The sequence below is a fragment of the Arvicola amphibius genome, chromosome 4, assembly GCF_903992535.2.
Source record: "Arvicola amphibius chromosome 4, mArvAmp1.2, whole genome shotgun sequence".
Lineage (NCBI taxonomy): Eukaryota > Metazoa > Chordata > Mammalia > Rodentia > Cricetidae > Arvicola > Arvicola amphibius.
Window position 1 is genome coordinate 144,185,856 of NC_052050.1, and position 19,160 is coordinate 144,205,015.

Below are 19,160 nucleotides of genomic sequence, written 5' to 3' on the forward strand. Positions count from 1 at the left end.
TTTCCCCCAAAGTTTCCAGAGTCACCCTCAGATCCCTTAACCAAGTCAGCATGGACGTGAGATTGCCAGACACACCCGTGAGTCTGAAAGTCCATGGGTCACCTGGGAGCACATGTCCTCTCGTGCCTCCATTTCTACTCACACAGCAAGTAAATCTGAACAGTCCCCAGTAGGAGAAACCGCTGATGGAGCCAAGTGTGTGTGCTCTTCAGGTTAACCAATGTTGCCACCTAGAGGCAATCAAAAGAGCTTCATGCAGTGGGAGGCAGGCTCCTTTCTAATTCTTGCCGTGCCAACCAACACTTTTCTGTTTTTGAGACAGGGCCGCAATATACAGCCCAGGTGACATGAAACTTGGTATGTAGCCCTGGCTGGTCTAGAACTTGCCATCGTCCGTGTGTTGTGTTTACAGGCATGTCACGAAGCTCTACGAAGACATTTTCTTGCTCTTGAAGTTCAGAACTCTTGTTGTATACATGGCATGGCCTTGGCGGCATCTTTGACTCAAGGAGATGCCTCTCCAGAGCCAGCTGGCATGATGCCCGACAACGAATGCAGCTGCTTCCCATCAGCCCCGATGCCCCCTTTGTTACATCTACTCATTGACACCGGATCATAAAAATAAAGCTTTAATCACTTTGCAGTTGGCACAGATGGTATAATTCAAGCTCACATTTGTATTAAGACTCTGAAATACCACACTAGCTTTGATTGAAACAGAACAAGAACTGTAATGGTTTAAATTTATGAAATTACATTCAGCAGCAGGTTCTGAAGTTATTGGGAAATAAATGAAGGACAAGGGCTGGAGTAAACAAGAGAAAATCTATCGGGAACTAAACAGCCCCCACCAAAGCTCTTCTGTGGTTACTGGAGAATTGTGCTTCCGAGGTTGTTCTGTTATTTGTTTGTTTTAGATAGGGTCTCGTTTAGCTTTTGTCTGGCATCTGTTCTTTCTGCCTGTACCTCCAAAACGCCAGAGTTATAGGCAGGTGCTACTATGCCCAGCTGCTTCCAGGTTTTTGACGATCTTGTTACATTACGAACAATCAAGAGCTGCAAAATTCTGGCTTATAAATAAAGTGTGTGTGTTGGGGTGAGATCAGTACACCTGGGAAATATGACTCCAGAGAAGAAAGGGTGAGTCAGGCCTTTGAAACCATGTGCTGGAACTGGTGCTGAAGGGCGTCTGTCTCCAAGGTGGGGGCGGTCTTTGCTAACACCAGAAGAGGATCCTGATGGAGAAGAAACCCCCACTTCCCATCACTGTAGTGCCCAAGGATCACGCTCCAGTCCCATCTTTTCAGCAGGATGTGAGAAAGGCCCATGTGCTCTTTACCCTGGAATCTCAAGTCGGTGCCACAGAGGAGCTGTGGCTAGAGGTATCACTGGCCAGGGCAGCAAAAGTCATCCCGTTCCAGAGGAGCGAACGAGTGTTCAGTGGGGACTTGTCGAACAACTGTAGGGCGCTCTATTAGGGTGGAAGGGCAAATGGGAATTCCCCCGATTTTCTCCATTATAGACACCAGTAAACCAGAAGCTGCCCCGGGAAAGGCATTCATGGGGGCTGGGGTGCTCCTGGCAGTGTCTGGTTCCTGGCTACTGACTCGACATCAGTTCTGAAGTCTTGGAACTCCTCAAATTCAAGCCTAAGTCACTGCTTGAATGCAGTCTCTTACAGCGAGGCGAAGCACAGGTGCCTCAGCGTTCTAGCCGGGCCGCAGGAGAGTATGACTGGGAGCATGCGGGCCAGACGGAAAACCCAGGCTGGTGCCTAGTCTGTCTTTCAGCTGACCTGGCTCCTGTTCCTGGGCCACGGGCACTCAGGCCTTCGGGTCTGTTGTAGTCTTGTCTTGGGTGGGTTTCTTGGAGTAATCCCGCTCTCCAAAAATGGTGCTTCCTACCCGGACGTTTGTGGATCCGACTTCAATCTGTGGGAGAGAAGAGGGTGCAGAGGAGAGATTCAAAGGCTAAATGTAGCTGGTGCTGAGGCTGTACTGCGGTTTTGGGTGCCCAGAGGCTGCGTAAGGAATGACCAAGCTAGAGCAGAAGATGGCTAGGCACTCTGGTATCCCCAGAGCAGGGCCCCTGCTCAGGCAGTGGTCGAGAGGAAGGAAACTTGCACAGTGGCTAGGCAGTTTATTGATGTGGGGACAAAGGATGGCAGGGACTGAGGTGTGGGACAGAGCGGCATAGCAAGAGCTGCCCTGCACTCCACGACCGAGGGCCATGGTTGGCCAAATGGAAAGAACAAGTAATTACCTAAGTAAAGTTTAGAATTTTTACACTGTTGTAATGTATATGATACTCCCAAAATGCAATTTTGTACTTGGATTTTTTTTAAACTTTGCATTTATTTATTTGTTGTTTGTTTATTTTTAAGAGAGGGTCTCAGTATTGTAGCCTTGGCTTGCATGGGACTTATGGGGTACCAGACTGGTTTGAAACTCAACAGCAGCCTGGCTGACTCTGTTTTCCAAGTGCTGGAACTACAGGCGTGTGCACGGTGCCCAGTTACTATTTGTTACCCTAGGAACTCAGGCGAGTGAGCTGCTAGCACGGCACTTGCCTTGGCTTATACTCACAGTCTCAGAGCCACTTCCTAGGGTTTACATAGGAAATGCCTTTGAAAATCAGTTCTCCCTTTCTTTGGTCTGGGAGGGCAAACCCGCAGCGTAACACATTCATTAAACCCTGAACCACACCTCAGCCTTTTCCCACATTACATGTAGTGGATTACATTGAGTTTTAAGTATTTGAGTGTAGTTTTCATAACTGTTACAACGGTTGAATCACCGTGTCTAGGACGAGGCATTTAAAGCCCATGGCAGGACCTACCCTGCCCCTTTCGGCCACCTGGCAAGGACACTTACAGCATGCTGGAAGTCCCCGGACATGCCCATGCTCAGCTCCACCTGCTCCACGGGAATACTCAGCTTTTCCCACAGCTCCTGCCGCAGGCGCAGCAACACCTGACAGAAACATAAGGGTTTCCATTGTATTCCGGTTGTTTCCGGGGACGTCAGAAGATGACCAAGTCTGCTGGGTGTGTAATCCTTGCTCGCCTGTAATCCTTGGGAACAGGTAGGAGAACCCTGAGTTCAAGGCCAGCCTGGGCTGCACGGGGTGGTGAACTTGTCTCCAAACAAAGCAAGCAAAGGCAAATTAAAGCAAAACAAACAAAACAGAGGAAAAGCAAAACTCATCAAAATGGAAACAAAAAGAAAGTTACCAAACCAAAAATTTTCTTTTTTTCTTTCTTTCCTTTTTTTTTCAAAACAAGGTTTCTCTGTAGCTTTGGAGCCTGTCCTGGACCTAGCTCTTGTAGACCAGGCTGGCCTCGAACTCACAGAGATCCGCCTGCCTCTGCCTCCCAAGTGCTGGGATTAAAGGCGTGTCACTACCGCCCAGCTTCAAACCATTTCTGATGATTCTATCCTTCATGATTTTGAGGTGGGTAATAATTATCAGAAGTTACTGTAAGTGTTTTAGCCATGTTTCCTACTTTCAAGAAAATCACCAGGGCCAGGGTGGGTGTGGCTCAGGGTAGAATGCTTTCAAAGCACGTTTCAGACCCCGGGTTCTACTTCAAAAACCAGCAATACCCAAAAGTGAAATAAAACAAACCCAACAGCAATAAAAATGCAAACTGCCAGTTACTAGAGAGGAAGGAAAAGCTTAATCCCAAAACTGCCTTAACCAAGTTAAAGCTGAGTTAAGGAAGGTCTGTGTGTATCTGGGGGCCTGGTCTTCGTTTTTCTCCGGAGGAGAGCTCAGAAGAGGCTGGAACAGTGCACCTGACAGGCTGTGTTCTGAGAGGTCCCTGAAGTACCACACAACTGTGGAATAATCCTGTGCACCGTGAAAATGTGTTGCTCTTATGGCTAATAAAAAGGTGATTGGTTGGTAGCCAGGCAGGAAGTATAGGCGGGACAACCACACTGAGAATGATGGGAAGAAGGGTGGGGTCACAGGAGTTGCGAGCAGAAATGAAAACAAGATAAGCATGCTGTACTGAGAAAAGGGACCAAACCACACGGCAAAGCTTAAGAAATGTGGTTAATTTAAATGTAAGAGTTAGCTAATAACAAGCCTGAGTACTGGCTGACCACTTATAATTAATCTTAAGGCTCCACATCTGTTATCTGGGGACTGGCAGACCGCCTATACCACACACCCAGCCCTGTAAGCTGGTGTAATGCCACTGCACCCCACCGGGGCTGCGATCAAGCACAGGCACTGCATATGGTGGGTACACCCACCAGCGGGCTCCATGCACAGCCCCACAAGAGTATCACCCCGACCCCAGTACCTGGAAGTCTGGGTTTGGTCCTTGACTAAGATCATGTCCAAAGCTTCCTATGGTCATGAGCCCCACGAACTCCAGGCTTGGACAACTGGTCTTTATGTGTTCCACCGTGGCTATGGTCTCTGAAGGTGGAAGGCCGTGCTTACCTTCACAGAAAGAAACAGAGGATGGGTATACCAATATGTGTTAAGCAGGCAGAAGAAGTCCATGCTTTCATCCCTTCCGTACACAGAGGAGGCTCTGATGGAAACCTGATGGAGTAACTGAGCCTACAGAGAGACTGTGTAGGTGCAGTTGTTCACGCCTGCCTCCTCTACTCGGGTCTACGTTTGGATCAGACTCTTTTTACTCCACTGCAGGATTCTACTTTTTTTTTTTTTTGTGCCAGAGACTGAACCCAGGGCTCTGCATAAACAGACTCTACGCACTAAGCCGTACCCCACAGGGCTTTCACTGAGAATGGCTGGAGAAATAGAAACAGAGAAGGAAAAGTATGCTGTGGTTTGAACGAGACTATAGACGCATGTGTTTGAATGCTTTGTTCCCAGTGGTTGGCACTGTTTAGCCAGGTCTAGGAGATGTGGCCTTGCTGGACAGATGTCATGGGTGCCGGCTGGGGGAGTTTCAAAGCCATGTATCACCCCTAGTTCTGCCTCTCTTCCATGTCTGTGGTTCAGGATGTGAACCCTTGGCTTCTGTTCCAGCTTCCATGCTCCCCTGCAATGGACCTTATCCCCCTGGAACCATAAACCAAAGAAACCGTCCTCTGCAAGTTGCCTTGGTCATGGTGTTTTATCACAGAAATAGAAATGTAAGTCTTGCAACATCAGGGAAAGTCACACTGACGATGTCCTAGATGAATCTCAGAACTTTTTTCTAATCCTGGCATCTGTACGGTTTCACCAATTTATTAATAGTAATGCAAAAAATAAATTATATACACATGATAAATTTGGGGCTGTGTATTTGCAAAGCTTAGCTTACTTGTTAAGACCAGTTGGGGGAACTGCAGCAGATAATTATGTTATGTAGTCTAATAACTATTAATATTGCTTTGCCTTTGCCCCCGTTTATTAAATGGAGTTGTCAGGAATTTTCACTATGATTTAATTTAGGACAAATCACAGCTAATTGTCAAGAAATGTAATAAAGACACTCTGGAGTAAGTTCTGTATCTACTTATATGCCATGTAGCCAGTCAGGGAGCATATATATATATATATATATATATATATATATATATATATGTAACCATTAAAGTCTACTAACAATGCCAGCCCTAAGACTTTTCCTTTTATATAGTCACTGCAAGTATTCTGACTTGTATCAGCCTCCAGAGGAAACTGAGGCAGGGAGGCTAAGTCCCTTTTAAGGTCAGAAGACTAGAACTGTGAACCTGAGATGTGAGCCCAGGCAGCCTGACTCTAGAGCACACCTAGAAATCATGCCTACCCTGGGCTCCTCCATACCAAGATTGGCTACACGTGAGCGCTTAGAAGATGGCTACAGGCTACAGCCTCGCATTCACTTCTGGCAAAGAGCAAGCAAGGGAGACGTCTGGGGTTCTGCATCATAGCACGGAACCCTCACTATACTCTTGATGGGGGTACCCCCCATGCCACTGCCACACAAGGGAGTTCAGGTATGGACAGATTAGGTAAATGACGGAAAGCTCCAAAGACAGAAAGCGGTGGAGCGCGAGCACTCATCTGTCTGATGTCCAAGCCCACGCTCCTCGGTACACAGCTGTGCCAGGCCCCGCGAGACAGCCCCTCACTGGGGGTCAGCAGGTTCTCTTCTAGTCTGGCCTGATGGAACACTGGGTGACTGTCCTGAGACCCAAGGAGTATTATGCATGCAGCTCTCAATCCTTTTCAGGAGGGGACTGAAGATCTCTGATGGTTGCTAGGCCATCAAAGTTATCATTGCTCAAAATCAGCACCTACCAGGGTCAACACACTGCTGAGCTGAGACAAAGCAGCTGACTGAGAGGCTGGAGTCTCCCCACAATGTCCACATCAGATGCTTACTCCCCACCCCACCTCAGCTTCAGCCACCTAAGGCACTGGATATCTACAGTCAGGGCTGGTCACTTACTCTCCTCTCCACTGGTGTTAATCTGGACCATCACCTTTAGCCGTTCAGGAGAGCCCTTCTTCTGCCAGGAACTGTTCACCTTGTCTGCCAGCTTTACAGAGTCCACGGTTTCCAGCATGAAGAGGTTGGGGACAGCTGCAACGAGAAAGAGAAGGGAGCAGGCTTCATTTTGCTGTTGCCGGAGGAAGCACGCAACAGACTTTGATCTGACAGAGGGAGATACTGCGGGCAAAGAAAGGACAGTTAAATGTTATGATTGGCTAAGAAGACAAACAAGAGAGTTTACTAGACGTGAAGTTCAAAGGCAGACAAGCCCCATCTCAGCAGCAAAGATGGATAAGGGAAACACTAACACACCACAATCAGGCTGCATCTGTGTGGAGAGCACTTTCAGAAGCTGCTGAGATTCTGAATAGCAGGTCTGATCTAACTATGTCTCAGTTCAACCTGAGTGAAACGGGCCAAATGACAGAGGACAGAGGCATCCAGAGGCTGACATGCTAGCCAGGAAGGTCACGGTCCTAAAATTTCTGACAAAGACACAGAATGGCACTTACTGGATGCTTGGGCAGACAGTGAGGTCATCAAAGCCACTGCTATGAAGATGAACTATGACTCTTGCCACAAAGGACCGTGATGCAACCCCAGCAGCTTACTGCACTGAGCACAGAAACCTTCCAGGTGCTGGCTAACTACTTTCCCTGCCCTCCATCCTTTTCTCCCTTTTTCCCTCTTCCATGGTAAAGACCGAACCCTGAGCCTTGGGCCTGAGAGGCAGGTGCCCTGCTACTGACCCGCACATCCCCAGCCTTCACTATTTGAGTTTGTTTGTTTTTATTTTTTTGTGAGATAGGGCTTGTGGTGGTCTGAATGGAAGATGTTCCCCCATGGCTCATGTGTTTGAACACTTGGTCACCAGTTGAAGGTGCTGTTTGGGACTATTATAGAACATTTAGGAGGGAGGGAGAGACTTGAGAGAGGAAGTACATCATGGAGCGGGGGCTTTTAGAGTCTCTTCACACTTTCGGTTCTCGCTCCCTCTGCTTCCTTTGTGTGGAAGAAAGTGTGATCAGCCAGTGTCCTACTGCTGCCACGCCCGCCTTCCCCACCAGGATGGAGTCTAGCCGCCAGAACTACAGGCCAATACAAACGTTTTCCTTAAGTTGATTTTGTTCATTGCATTTTATCACAGAAACAGAAAAATAACTAAATCAGGGCCTGACTAGGTTGTTTTTTCCTTTCTTTCTTGCATGTTGGTAATCCCAGCATTTATGAAGCAGGGGCAGGAGAAGCAGAGACTCCATGTCATCTTCAGTTATACAAGGAGACTGAGGCCAAACAGGGCTGAATGAAACTTCCTACCAAAAACACGGCTAGACTTCTCAGGTTAGGGTGAGCTGCATAGGCTTATAAAATCCCAGTTCCTTGGGAGGATAAGGCAAAAGGCCTACCTGGACTACAAAATGAGTTCAACTCTAGCCTAAGTAACTCAGCCTAACTCAAACTTTGAAAAAAGGACAGGGAAATAGTTTAGTGGTAGAAAATTTGACTAGCATGTGAGGGGCCCAGTCCTGGGAGAAAAAAAAAGTATATGAACCAGAGTCTATTATCATATGCATATGATGTATGTGTGGCATGTGTGTGACATAGTTCCTGTATGGAGGTCAGGGGACAACTTGTGGGAGCTGGTACTTTCTTTCCACTGTGGAACTGGTGGTTCAAACTCATGAATGTCAGGCTTGTTCAAAAGTGCTTTCACTCCCTGAGCCATCTGGTCAACCTTCCTCTTGTCTTTTAAACTAGTCCAAGGAGTGGGGATGGGGAGCTGGAGAGATGGTTCAGAGATTAAGAGCACTGGCTGCTTTTCCAGAGGTCCTGAGTTCAATTCCCAGCAACTACATGGTGGCTCACAACCACCTGCAATGAGATCTGGTGCCCTTTTTTGACCTGCACATGCCAGCAGAACATTGTATGCATAATAAATAAGGGCCAGAGCTCTCTGCAGAACGTGAGGACAGAGCTGCACTAAGTGAACCGCTGATCTGAATGGGCTGTTCAGCTGAGTACTGACGTGTGCACGCACGCAAGGAAGTTACAGGTTAGGAGAGACGGCCTGGGCTTCACAAAGGGTGTGGAGGACGGCTAAGCCTTGGCAGTGTAATAATTAATCCTAAACTCAGCTCTGGCCTGGTTATATACTAACTGGTATTAAGAACAAGACCTAAAGCTGGGTATTGGTGGCATACAACTTCAATCCCAGCCCTGGGAGGCAGGGATAGATCTTTCTGTTTGAGGCCAGCCTGGTCTACAGAGAGAGTTTCAGGACAGCCAGGGTTACTCGGAGAAACCCTATCACGAAAATCCAATCAACAAAATAAACAAAAATCCCCAATCCTAAAAGGGATCAAATTGTTCTGATAAAATGTAAACTATGCTCCGGAACAAAGAGAAGAATATTTATAGGATAATAAAAATAGCTAGAACTGAGCACGATAAAATTCATGTCTGAAATCCAAACAAAACTGTCAGGCATCTTGCAGGGTGTGTTGGTGGTTCATGCCTGCAGTCCCAGAATTCAGGATGAGGCAGGAGGAACACCACAAGCCCTAGGCCAGTTATAGAGTAAGTTCCAGGCCAGCCTGGGCTAGAGTCAGACTCCGTCTAAACAAAACAAAACAAAACAACAAACAAACAAAAGAAGAATTATTCACAGGATGGTGTATAATGAGAAGTCACGTTAGCTGAAACTGATCCAAAGCGGAGGAAAGAATTAGTAGGTAAGGACAGTAAATTATTTCTTCCATGTAATCTAAAGACTCAAACTTCTAGCAAAAACAAACACCCCTCCTCCAAACTACAATGTATCAGATGCCAAACTCTGATAGTTGACAACTTAGGCATTAGGCACAGCCAATGACATCACTCAGAATGGCAAAACTGGTTGCTGTGGTTTTTGTCAACTTGACACAAGCCAGGGTCATCTGGGATGAGAGAGCCTCAACTGAGAAAATGCCTCCCTAAGTAGGCAATGTCCGTGGGTATTTCTTGGTTAATGATGGATGTGGTGTGGGAAGGCACAGCTCACTGATTTGTGTCATCCCTGGGCAGGTGGTCCTGGGTTGTCTGAGACAGTAGGCCGAGTGAGCCATGGGGAGCAAGCCAGTAAGCAACATTCCTCCATGGTATCTGCTTCAGTCCCTGCCTTGGCTTCCCTCAGTGATGTGGAAGTGTAAGCCAAAAAAATCCTTTCTTCCCAAGTTGCTTTTGGTCATGGTCTTCATCTCAGCTAACAAAAGCAAACATGGACCCCAGTCCATGCAGCGATCTGGGGTTCTGGTGACGGTGGTGATATTCTGGCTGCCAGCTATAGCCTTGCCACCTTTTAGTGCTTAATCTTGGGCAAGTTTGTAAATTTCCCTAGCCTGACTTTTCTTATTGTTTCTCTGCCTTTGGGACGAATTCTATAATGGCTATCTCATTTTATGCTTTTATTAGCCATAATTCCTTGTTGTATGGTTTTTATGGTAGCCTCAGGATTTATGGTATAAAAATTGAAGATCCAAAATCTAAAACTACTTGGGCACCAGGGTCAACATGTATATTACATGCTCAAACCTCACTCTACATGGCTATCAAATTTAAACCACTAAAGATTGTGGTGGCACATGCTCATAATCCCAGCACTTGGGTGACAGGGCAGGGGGAGGTGAGCTCAAGGCCATCCTACCCTACACAGCCAGGTCTTGTCTCAACAAAATAAAACAATTCAAAATGATACACAGGAGGAATTTTTATTTACTTAATTTTTTTAAGTTTGATTTTTTTTTTAATTTTAGGAACATGGATGGTTTGCCTGCAGGAATATCTGTGCACGTTTGTGCCTGGTGCCTGAGGAGGCCAGAAGAGGGTGTTGGATCCCCTGATTAGAGACAGTTGTGAGCTGCCATATGGGTGCTGGGTTATCAAACCCAGGTCCTCTGGAAGTGCTCTTAACCTCTGAGCCATCTCTCCATCCCCTTTATTTTATCTTATTGAGGCAGGCTAGCCTGAAACTCTCTGTGTAGACCAGTGGCCTCTACCAGAGAACTATGCCTGCCTCTGCAGAAGAAACAAAAACAAATAATGAACTCTGAAATAGTATAATAAGAAACTGGAGAAGAAAAAAATAAAGTGTGAAGAATAATGGTTCAAATTTTTCTTTTCTTTTTTATTACATTTGTTTATTAATCCTGAGTGCTGGGAATTCCGGCTTGTGCCACCACATCTGGCATAGCAGCTTCTTTGTAATACCTCAGAACTACAAGTAACTAAACAGTCAATGTGAATGAAGAACTGTAATACGTTTATGCAGTGGAATACTACTGTAATATGGAATTGTAATATGTTTATTAGTGGAATACCATTTTAACATGGAACTGTAATATGTTTATGCAGTGGAATACTATTGAATACGAAGATGAAGGAACCACACAAACATGACAAAGGTCAAATGCCTAATGAGGACTGATAGAGATCAGATACTTTTTTAAAAAAATAATTGCATTTACACAAAATTCTAAAACATGGAATTTGCAGCAGTGAAACAGACAAGGAGCACCTGGACAAGAGGACAGAAAGGAGCCTCTGGGGTGATGGGTGCACACTGCTTTAATTCTTGTAATAGTTCCAAGGTTGTAATCCTATGTCAAAACTTATCAAATCAGACACTTTCAATGTGCACAATTTATTGTAGTTGGATATGTTTTTATCAATTTCACTTTGATAATGCTGATACCAGGGGAGACAAGACGATTTAGTGTAAAGGTGCCTGCTGCCAAGCCTGTCAACCTGAGTTCAATCCCTGGGATCCACATAATGGAAAGAGAACCAACCCCTCTGTGTTGTCCTTGGACCTCTATACATACAATCGGCCTCACCCTAACTCCCTCAAAAAAGGGGGAAAAAAGTACAGGTTTCCCAAATTTTGATATCTGAGAGAAGTTATCTGAAATCCTCACATGCCATATGGTGAAACAGTTCTATAGTTAGTAAATTATTTTATATGGTGCTGTGGATTGACGTAGGGGCTTGTAAGTGCTAGGAACACTCTATTGCTTAGCCACACTCTCTCCCAATCCTTTGCTTCATTGTTATTTTTATTTTACTATGTTTTATTCGCAATGGTGAGCTAGGAGGGTTCTCAGAGCTGCTTCCTCAGAAGGTGGTAGAAGCTACACAGTCACAGGGAAGGCTCGTCTTTGTGTTGATAGTTTTGTCTTACCCATCAATTTGTTGACATTCTGTTTCTGTAAATGGCCAATGAAGTGCCACTTGATCTCAGGACAGGAAGACAGTATCTGAAGAGAAAAAGGGAATCATTTGATATGGGCTCCACGGAGGCCTTGTCAGCTCAGGCCCCTTCACGCCTGTCCTGTCCCTCGACTGATGAACCACCATTGCCCTCTTCAGCCAGTCTCCCACTGAAACACAAGGAACCCCAGAGAGTCATCAAAGCCTATTTCCCTTCCTTGTTCTCATCAACTCACTGTATTTATCAGGTATTCATTAGAGACAAAAATGATTTGTTTTCAAGGCAAGTACTCTGCCACTGGGCTGCATCCTATAGCCTCTGATTTATGCTTTCAAATCTCCCGAGACTCAGCAAGTTCCTAAATCTTTATTCACAAACAGACACAAAGAGAATATTAGAGTGTGAATAAAGGCAGAAAGGCTAGCTATGAATTATTTGGGGCTCCAGGGAAGCATGGATGATTTCTTTCCCTAGCCCAGCTTTCTGCTCTAAAACACCACCAACACGGGTCGAACCTTCAGCTAAGAGCTAAGACTTCTATACAAAACCAACACTTGCCGTGTCTACGCACCGTAGGGTTTGATGCTTTTTCTAGTAGTTCCTGAACCTAAGGAGCAAGAACAGAACGAGTCAGAAGCCTGGCAGTCACAACTCCTCCAAGGGCTCTTTATAAGAGGTATCTTACATAGTTCTCTCCAAAAGTGCGCTGGCCATGGCCATAGGCCTCAATCACCATGTCTGCAGGCTTAGTTTTGCTGACCGCTACTAGCCGGGGTTGGATGGCTGGGAGATCCTGCCAAGAAAGAGCCACATGAGTGCAAGCGTGCAAATATTGCTTCAATAAGATACACCTTGTAGTGCCGGGCAGTGGTGGTGCACACCTTTAATCCCAGCGCTCAGGAAGCAGAGGCAGGTGGATCTCTGTGAGTTCAAAGCCATCCTGGTCTACAAAGTGAGTTCCAGGACAGCCAGGACTATACAGAGAAACCCTGTCTCAAAAAATAAACATCACCCCTCCCCCGCCAACATACATACACCTTATAAAATAGATTGGCACAGATCTCAGCTTGGCACTGAGGCAGAAAAGATAGCCCAGTGGGTAAAATGCTAGGCATACAAAGACAAGTTTAGACCCCAACCTCCATATAAAAGATAGGTGCAGAGCCACCTGTCTGTAACCCCAGAGAGGCAGGTGGATCCCTGGGGCTTGCTGGCTAGCTAGTGCCAGGTTCAAGGATTCAAAATATAAAATAGAGAGTGATAGAGAAAGATGATGACATTGACCTCTGGTTCCCATGTATGCATGGGCATGCGCACCTGCACATCCCCAGTACATCATTCATCCACCCGTGTGCACGCAGACACAGGCAGGCACTTGTACATACGCCCATATAACACATGTCCGTGAATCACTTTATTGGGTGGAAGATACAATTACAGTAGCAATGGCAGAGGGTCTGCTTAGCATTGTTAAACTGAGTTGTATCTCCAGCCCCCCAAACATACAAACAATAGCTAAAACAAAATGCAACAGAATCAGTTCATTAAGGGAAGGCAGCAACCTATTAAGCAGGAAGGTTACTCCAGGCTTCTTCCCGCACCACAAAGTCAACAGTTAAGAAACTCATTTTTAAATGTAATTTATTAAAACGTAATTATAAAAAACCACTTGCTTTCATTCCGACAGGGGCTCAATTGGGGTAAAGGCAATGTACTGGTCAACCTATGATTCAACCAACCAATAGCAGCGCCGACAACAGGACACCAACAATTCTGTATTCAGGATTAGATTCATCCACACTCTTCCCACATCTGTTACATAAAATGCAGGGTTTCCCTGCTTTCAGCTGCAGGGATCCTCACACAGCTATCTTCATGTACCCCACCATTTCTGAGACTTTCACTGAACCGCGGTATTCTCCGAGATAGGGTTTCTCTGTCTATCTTTGGCTGTCCTGGAACTCATTTTCTTTTAGACCAGGCTGGTCTCGAACTCACAGAGATTCGCCTGCCTCTGCCCCCTGAATGCTGGGATTTCAGCAATAAGGAAACCGAGGGCAAGAGAAGTTAACAGGACTTGTTTAACGTCTAGACATCAGTTAGGAGAAGACGTTGTCTTCAGGCATCATTTTGAAATCTGGGACCATAAATACTAGACCGGAGAGGGCTTTTATTTTCTTTTTTGTCTCACCACACAACGTAGCTTAGTTTGCACGGAGAAAGACAGATAACTGACTCTGGTCTAATAAGAAGTCCAACAGGAGACAAAACAACCAATACGAAAATTAAAAATGCTGCGCCTGACGGCTCCCCGCTACTCTGTGGCGGCAACGCCTTGCCATGTCTCGCACCTTGACCACGGGTCTCCGCCGCAAAGCACGTGATCGCGGGTGGACGTGACCCTCTGAGGGCTCTAGTACCGTGGCGACGGGAACGGCAAATGGCGAGTCACTTTCCCTAAGTTAGCACCTTCTCTGCAGCCAAGCCAACCTCCAGGAAGCCCCAGCCTCAAGGCCGGGGCGCTTAGGAAACCTCGCGAGCCCCCGCCCCTTCGGGACCCCCTTCTGCGTCACTGTGACACCCGGCCCCACGCAGGCGTCCCTCTCAGCCCGTCCTCACCCGCGGCCGCCGTGCCACGCTCTGCTGGACGCGCTCGTTCACCGCCCGCAGCGCGAACCCGACTCCCAGCTCCGCCGACATGCTGCCAGCTCTCCACATTCCCGGGAGGATGCCCAGCTGAGGACCCGCGACCCGCGGAGAACAACTTCCGGTCCCGCCCCCTCCCCGCGAAGCCCAATCGCCGCTCACCACCCAGCCACCGCCCCCGATGGAGGCTGGCTGCAGAGGCTGGCGCCATCTTGGGGAGGTCGGAGGCTACCCCGGCTGAGAGCCAGTGCTTGGTTACCTAACCAGATGAGACCCTGTTGCTGGAGACACCATACTCTTTGGTTACAAGATATAGAGAAGCCAGTCCAGAACTGAGCTGGAAGCTTCTTCCTTGCTGGTTAACTTTGATAATGCCAGAGGGTGCTATGCAGGCTACTGGGGGAGAAAACTCATCCGTGGTACTCAGCATTGAACCTCACGAGCTACAGTATCAACCTGCTTGGCAAGATACTTGTACAGTAGTAGTGCTGTGACTGTTATGGGGGCAGCCAACTGCTTTTTGACAGGATTTGAGGCCCATTCCATAGGGGGAATCACGCCTACTGTAAACCTGGTCAAAAGTCCACGGATGGAGAGGGCGTTGGACCTAGTGGATAAGCTACTACTGCTGTTCTGCTAAATGGACATGGTATCAAACTGCCTTCTAAGTATTTATATCTATAGGTTAGTGCTGACTTCAGCTGTTTTTCTTATGAGTAATGATTAATACAATCACCACTGGTCAGTGTTCAAAATAAGTGACTATTAAACCCTACAGAGCTTCTGTATTACGGCTGCCATTGCTCAAAGGACATCTTGGAAGAGAGGGGTGGGAAAAGATGAGAAGCTAGAGACCAGGGAGGAGAGCTGTGAAGTCATGTGATCTTCTGGGTATGGCAGGGTGGACACCTTCCCAACAGCAACAGTGGTCACCAGTACAAGACTGGGTCAACATTCCATTGTGGACAAGGATGGAGCACGAGAGGCCCCGCCAGTCTCTGGGGAGCTTGAGGCAGTTGTGGGAGTGGCATTGCCCTTGCCCCAGGGACTCCCCACTGGGGCTCATGAGCAAGCCAGAGTAGGAAGGGTCTTGATGGGAAGAGGTTTAGTCGGCAGGGAAGAGACTAAGAGGATAATATGTGTGTGTGTGTGTGTGTGTAAAATGGTCAAAGTACAATTGTGAAAGAATCATTTTCCTTCTTTTGGAGGGAGTGGTTTTTGTTTTGTTGAGGCGGGGTTTCTCTGTGTAGTCCTGGCTGTCCTGGAACTCGCAGAGTGGGCTGACCTTGTTCCTGCCTCCTGAGTGCTGGGATTGAAGGTGTGTGCCACCACTGTCCGCTGAATCATTTTTTCTTTTTTTTGAATCATTTTCAAAAAGAAATAAAGCGCAGTTTGATGTAAGACAATAATGAAAAATACGACCAGAGGGCTGGAGAAATGGCTCAGAGGGTAAGAGTACTGGCTGCTCTTCAGGAGGCCTGTTTGACTCAGCACCCACATGGCAGCTCACAGCTGTTCATAACTCCAGTCCAGGGGCTCCACACCCTCTTCTGGACTTCCTAAGTACCAAGTATGCATATATGCAGGCAAAACACCCTGCACTACACACACATTTTTAAAAAAATGGAACTTGTTATTTGTTTGAGACAGGATTTCTCTGTGTAACAGTCCTAGCTGTCCTGGAACTAACCCTTGTAGACCAGGCTGGCCTCGAACTCACAGAAATCCTCCTGCCTCTGCTTCCCAAGTGCTGGGATTAAAGATGTGCCACCACTGCTGGGCTGAAACTTGTTATTTAAAATACCCAGTTAAATGTAAATTTCAGATAAAGAGCAAATACTTCTATTTAAGTTTTGTGCAGTATTTGGGATGGGATAGAATTGTAAAATCACATTCATCTGCTGATACTAGACTAGGCAATTTGCCAGTGCCCAGTTTGGGAGTTACCTACTTAAACTTCTGTCACATAAGTTTTGGGTCAACTGGGAATGCAGTTATCTTTTGATGAAATGCAGCAATGTATTGTTTGTTTTTGACAGGGTCTCACTATGCAGATCAAGATGGTCTCAAACAGGTCCTCCTGTTTCTGCTTGAGTGCTGGGACTAAAGCAACACCAGGCTGGGAAGAATATATCCCCTGGATACATTTTTCGGGAAAGCCTAACAGGGAAGTTTTATGTCTATTACCTATCCTAGTATTAGCTATTGGCAAATTTTATTTGAATTAAAAAAAACGTAAAGACAAAGACATTTTATTTAGCAAGACAGAAATTAAACCCAAAATGTTAAGTAAATTCACATGAGACCTTTTATGTTGTCTAAACAATTCCTGGAGCTAGTAACCCAAGGCAACTAATCTAGTAGTATCATTTATGGAATGATTAACAGAATAAGAATCATTTTTCAGTTATAAAGGCTCACTAATGCCCTTGGGGCACACTGGAAAATTTGCTTTGACTATGCAATCACCAGTTTACACAGAAGTAGGGACAAAAAGGAATGGAAGTACAAACACACGATTGCCCATTACAGCTTTTACAGGGAAACAAGCAGTGGCTAGAATACCACTGACGACAGCAAAGTCGGTGAAGTTTACAGACAGAGCAGCTACCTGTCAAGGTAGTTTACCAAACTCCACCTTGCGACAGTCCAGGTCAGCACAAGACACACACAGACCCACACATCATTTATGAAACAGCTCCTTTTTAGATAACTGAATTACATAGCCTCATTCAGTGGTTCCCTCCTCAACTCAGTATCCATACTGATTCCTCTACATCTTTTTTTAGCTATAAAAATTATTAAACTTAGGCTTTCTTACAAACATTCTGACCATATATTGAAAAATGATTAAAAACTCTTCCCAATATGAATAGCTTCTGCAAAGTTTAGTGAGTGAGAAACATTCTACCAAGGTGGCTGTGCCTTGGGAAAATCCTACAAAAACTGAATTTTACAAACAGTAACTTATTTTGATATAAGTTCTCTATATAAATAGCAGCCATGACTTTACTGCCTACAAAACTGTAGGCTTATCACATTTTACGTGTTTAGAATTTAAATGCTTTACAATCACTTTTTTCTAGTATTACAAAAAAACAAAGTCATACAGACAGATAGGCTAGGTATCCCATGCTAAAAAGACAGCTGAATTCCATGATTTTACTGCTGGGACAGATACTGACAACTACTGAATTCATGTTAATGACATGGGAACATTCATATGTTTTGTTTAAAGAAGTGACATTCAAGGGGTGGGGAAGCAGCACTTGCAGCAGGACTTTATTGAGGCTCTTTGTGAACAAGGGACGAGCTATCTGAATGATAGTAGCAGACAGACTTTCAGACTAAGAGGGTGCTGTTTGGGGACATACCCTTGCTCCTGCACTGACTCCAGGGAAATAGTGTTTTTCTGAGGCTCAGGAAGAAGAGGGGACGCTGGGTGTAGCATGTTGCTCTCAACAAGTGGTTAGCGCAGAAAGTGGGAGGAAGATGAGTTGATCTTGGTGAAAAAAAAAAAAAACCCAAAAAAGTTTTTTGAGCACGTTAAAATCTATGCCTTCCAGAAACATTTTGTAGACTGTACAAACTGTAACCAAAACCAGTGGCTTGAGACGTCTCAGTATGAGGAGTTAGAACAGACAGGGCAACATCCAAAGCAGGCAGAGTTAACACCTTTGCTAAACGCTACCCAAACACTTGACAAGCCTATTTAGTGCCAGCCACTTAGAAGCAAACTGGCCTGCCTTAAAGAACCAAGAATGAGAAATGCCAGAGAATATCATTTATAGTATTCACTTAAAAGATAACAGTATGTGCTTTGTGTGTGTGGGAGGGTGTGGGAACAGCTGAAGCTAGGCATGGGCATACAGGGTACCGCATGGCGGTAAATGAACTCTACAGAGCTGCCCTCCACAAAGGCCTTCTATGCAACACTCAGAGTTGCAGCCCTGCCCCCAGCCTGGGCCAATTTCAGGATCTAAGAAACACCTTTCTATTTGTTCTTCCCATCATATTTGTTATCCTTGGGTGACTTGTTGTTTTCCTCACTAGCAATGAAAAACGAAACACGGGGACTCAATGCAGCCCGCAGGGGCATGGGCACGAACTCGGACTTGCCTCTGTGCAGCTGCTCTGCCGTTCACTCCCAAGCAGCACCTATTGTCTAGATTTAGCGATCCCTTTCTCAGTGTCACATAGCCCCCAGCACAGGCATAGGCACCACTACTTAGATGTCTACCGGCTGGCCCTTTCTCTCCACAGTGTCGGGAGCTCTTCAAGGAAGAATCTCCACAATGATAAAGACATAAATGCCAAACAGCAGTACAGTGGCTAACAGGTATAAGGAGCCTGCTTCATCAGCTGGTACGACACTTGTTTGCTCCCATCTTGATGCAGAGTGGAACTAATGGAGAGATGATTCAAGAAGAAATCAAATCACAGATCAGGAGAACATTCTGAAAAAGGAGTGTGTGGAGTGACTGAACCCTGCTGCGGTGAGATGTAGTCAGAGAACACTAGGGCAAAAGTACAGTGTATACAAAATCTTGGAAAAAACCTAGCACCAGGTTCTCCCTAAGGAGGGCTCAACCCAGCTTAACTCTAGAATGACCCATTCACGCTGTAAAAATAAAGCGTCAGAACACTCTCTCTGTAGCTGGTGCTCCACAGCAGAGGCCCGGTCAGCGGGAGGCACACAGGCAGACACTGCCTACGTTCGAGGCAGGGAGAGCACTGCGGAGCACGTTTTCAAACCACGAGGAAGCAGCAGCCACACACCTCCCACTTCTTATTAACAGTATATCCCCAGTTAAGCCA

At 46.1% G+C, this 19,160-nt stretch overlaps 1 protein-coding gene across 1 annotated transcript; it reads right to left on the reverse strand.

The window, feature by feature from the left end:
* Positions 1-613: 613 nt before the first annotated feature.
* Positions 614-14,472, reverse strand: LOC119812667 (pyridoxal phosphate binding protein). Its single transcript, XM_038327501.1, has 8 exons — positions 14,316-14,472; positions 12,382-12,489; positions 12,268-12,303; positions 11,667-11,742; positions 6,407-6,541; positions 4,313-4,455; positions 2,874-2,972; positions 614-1,931 (listed from the first exon to the last, which is right to left on the reverse strand). The coding sequence occupies exons 1-8, from the start codon at positions 14,412-14,414 to the stop codon at positions 1,824-1,826; spliced, it is 804 nt and encodes a 267-aa protein (XP_038183429.1). The 5' UTR covers positions 14,415-14,472; the 3' UTR covers positions 614-1,823.
* Positions 14,473-19,160: the final 4,688 nt, after the last annotated feature.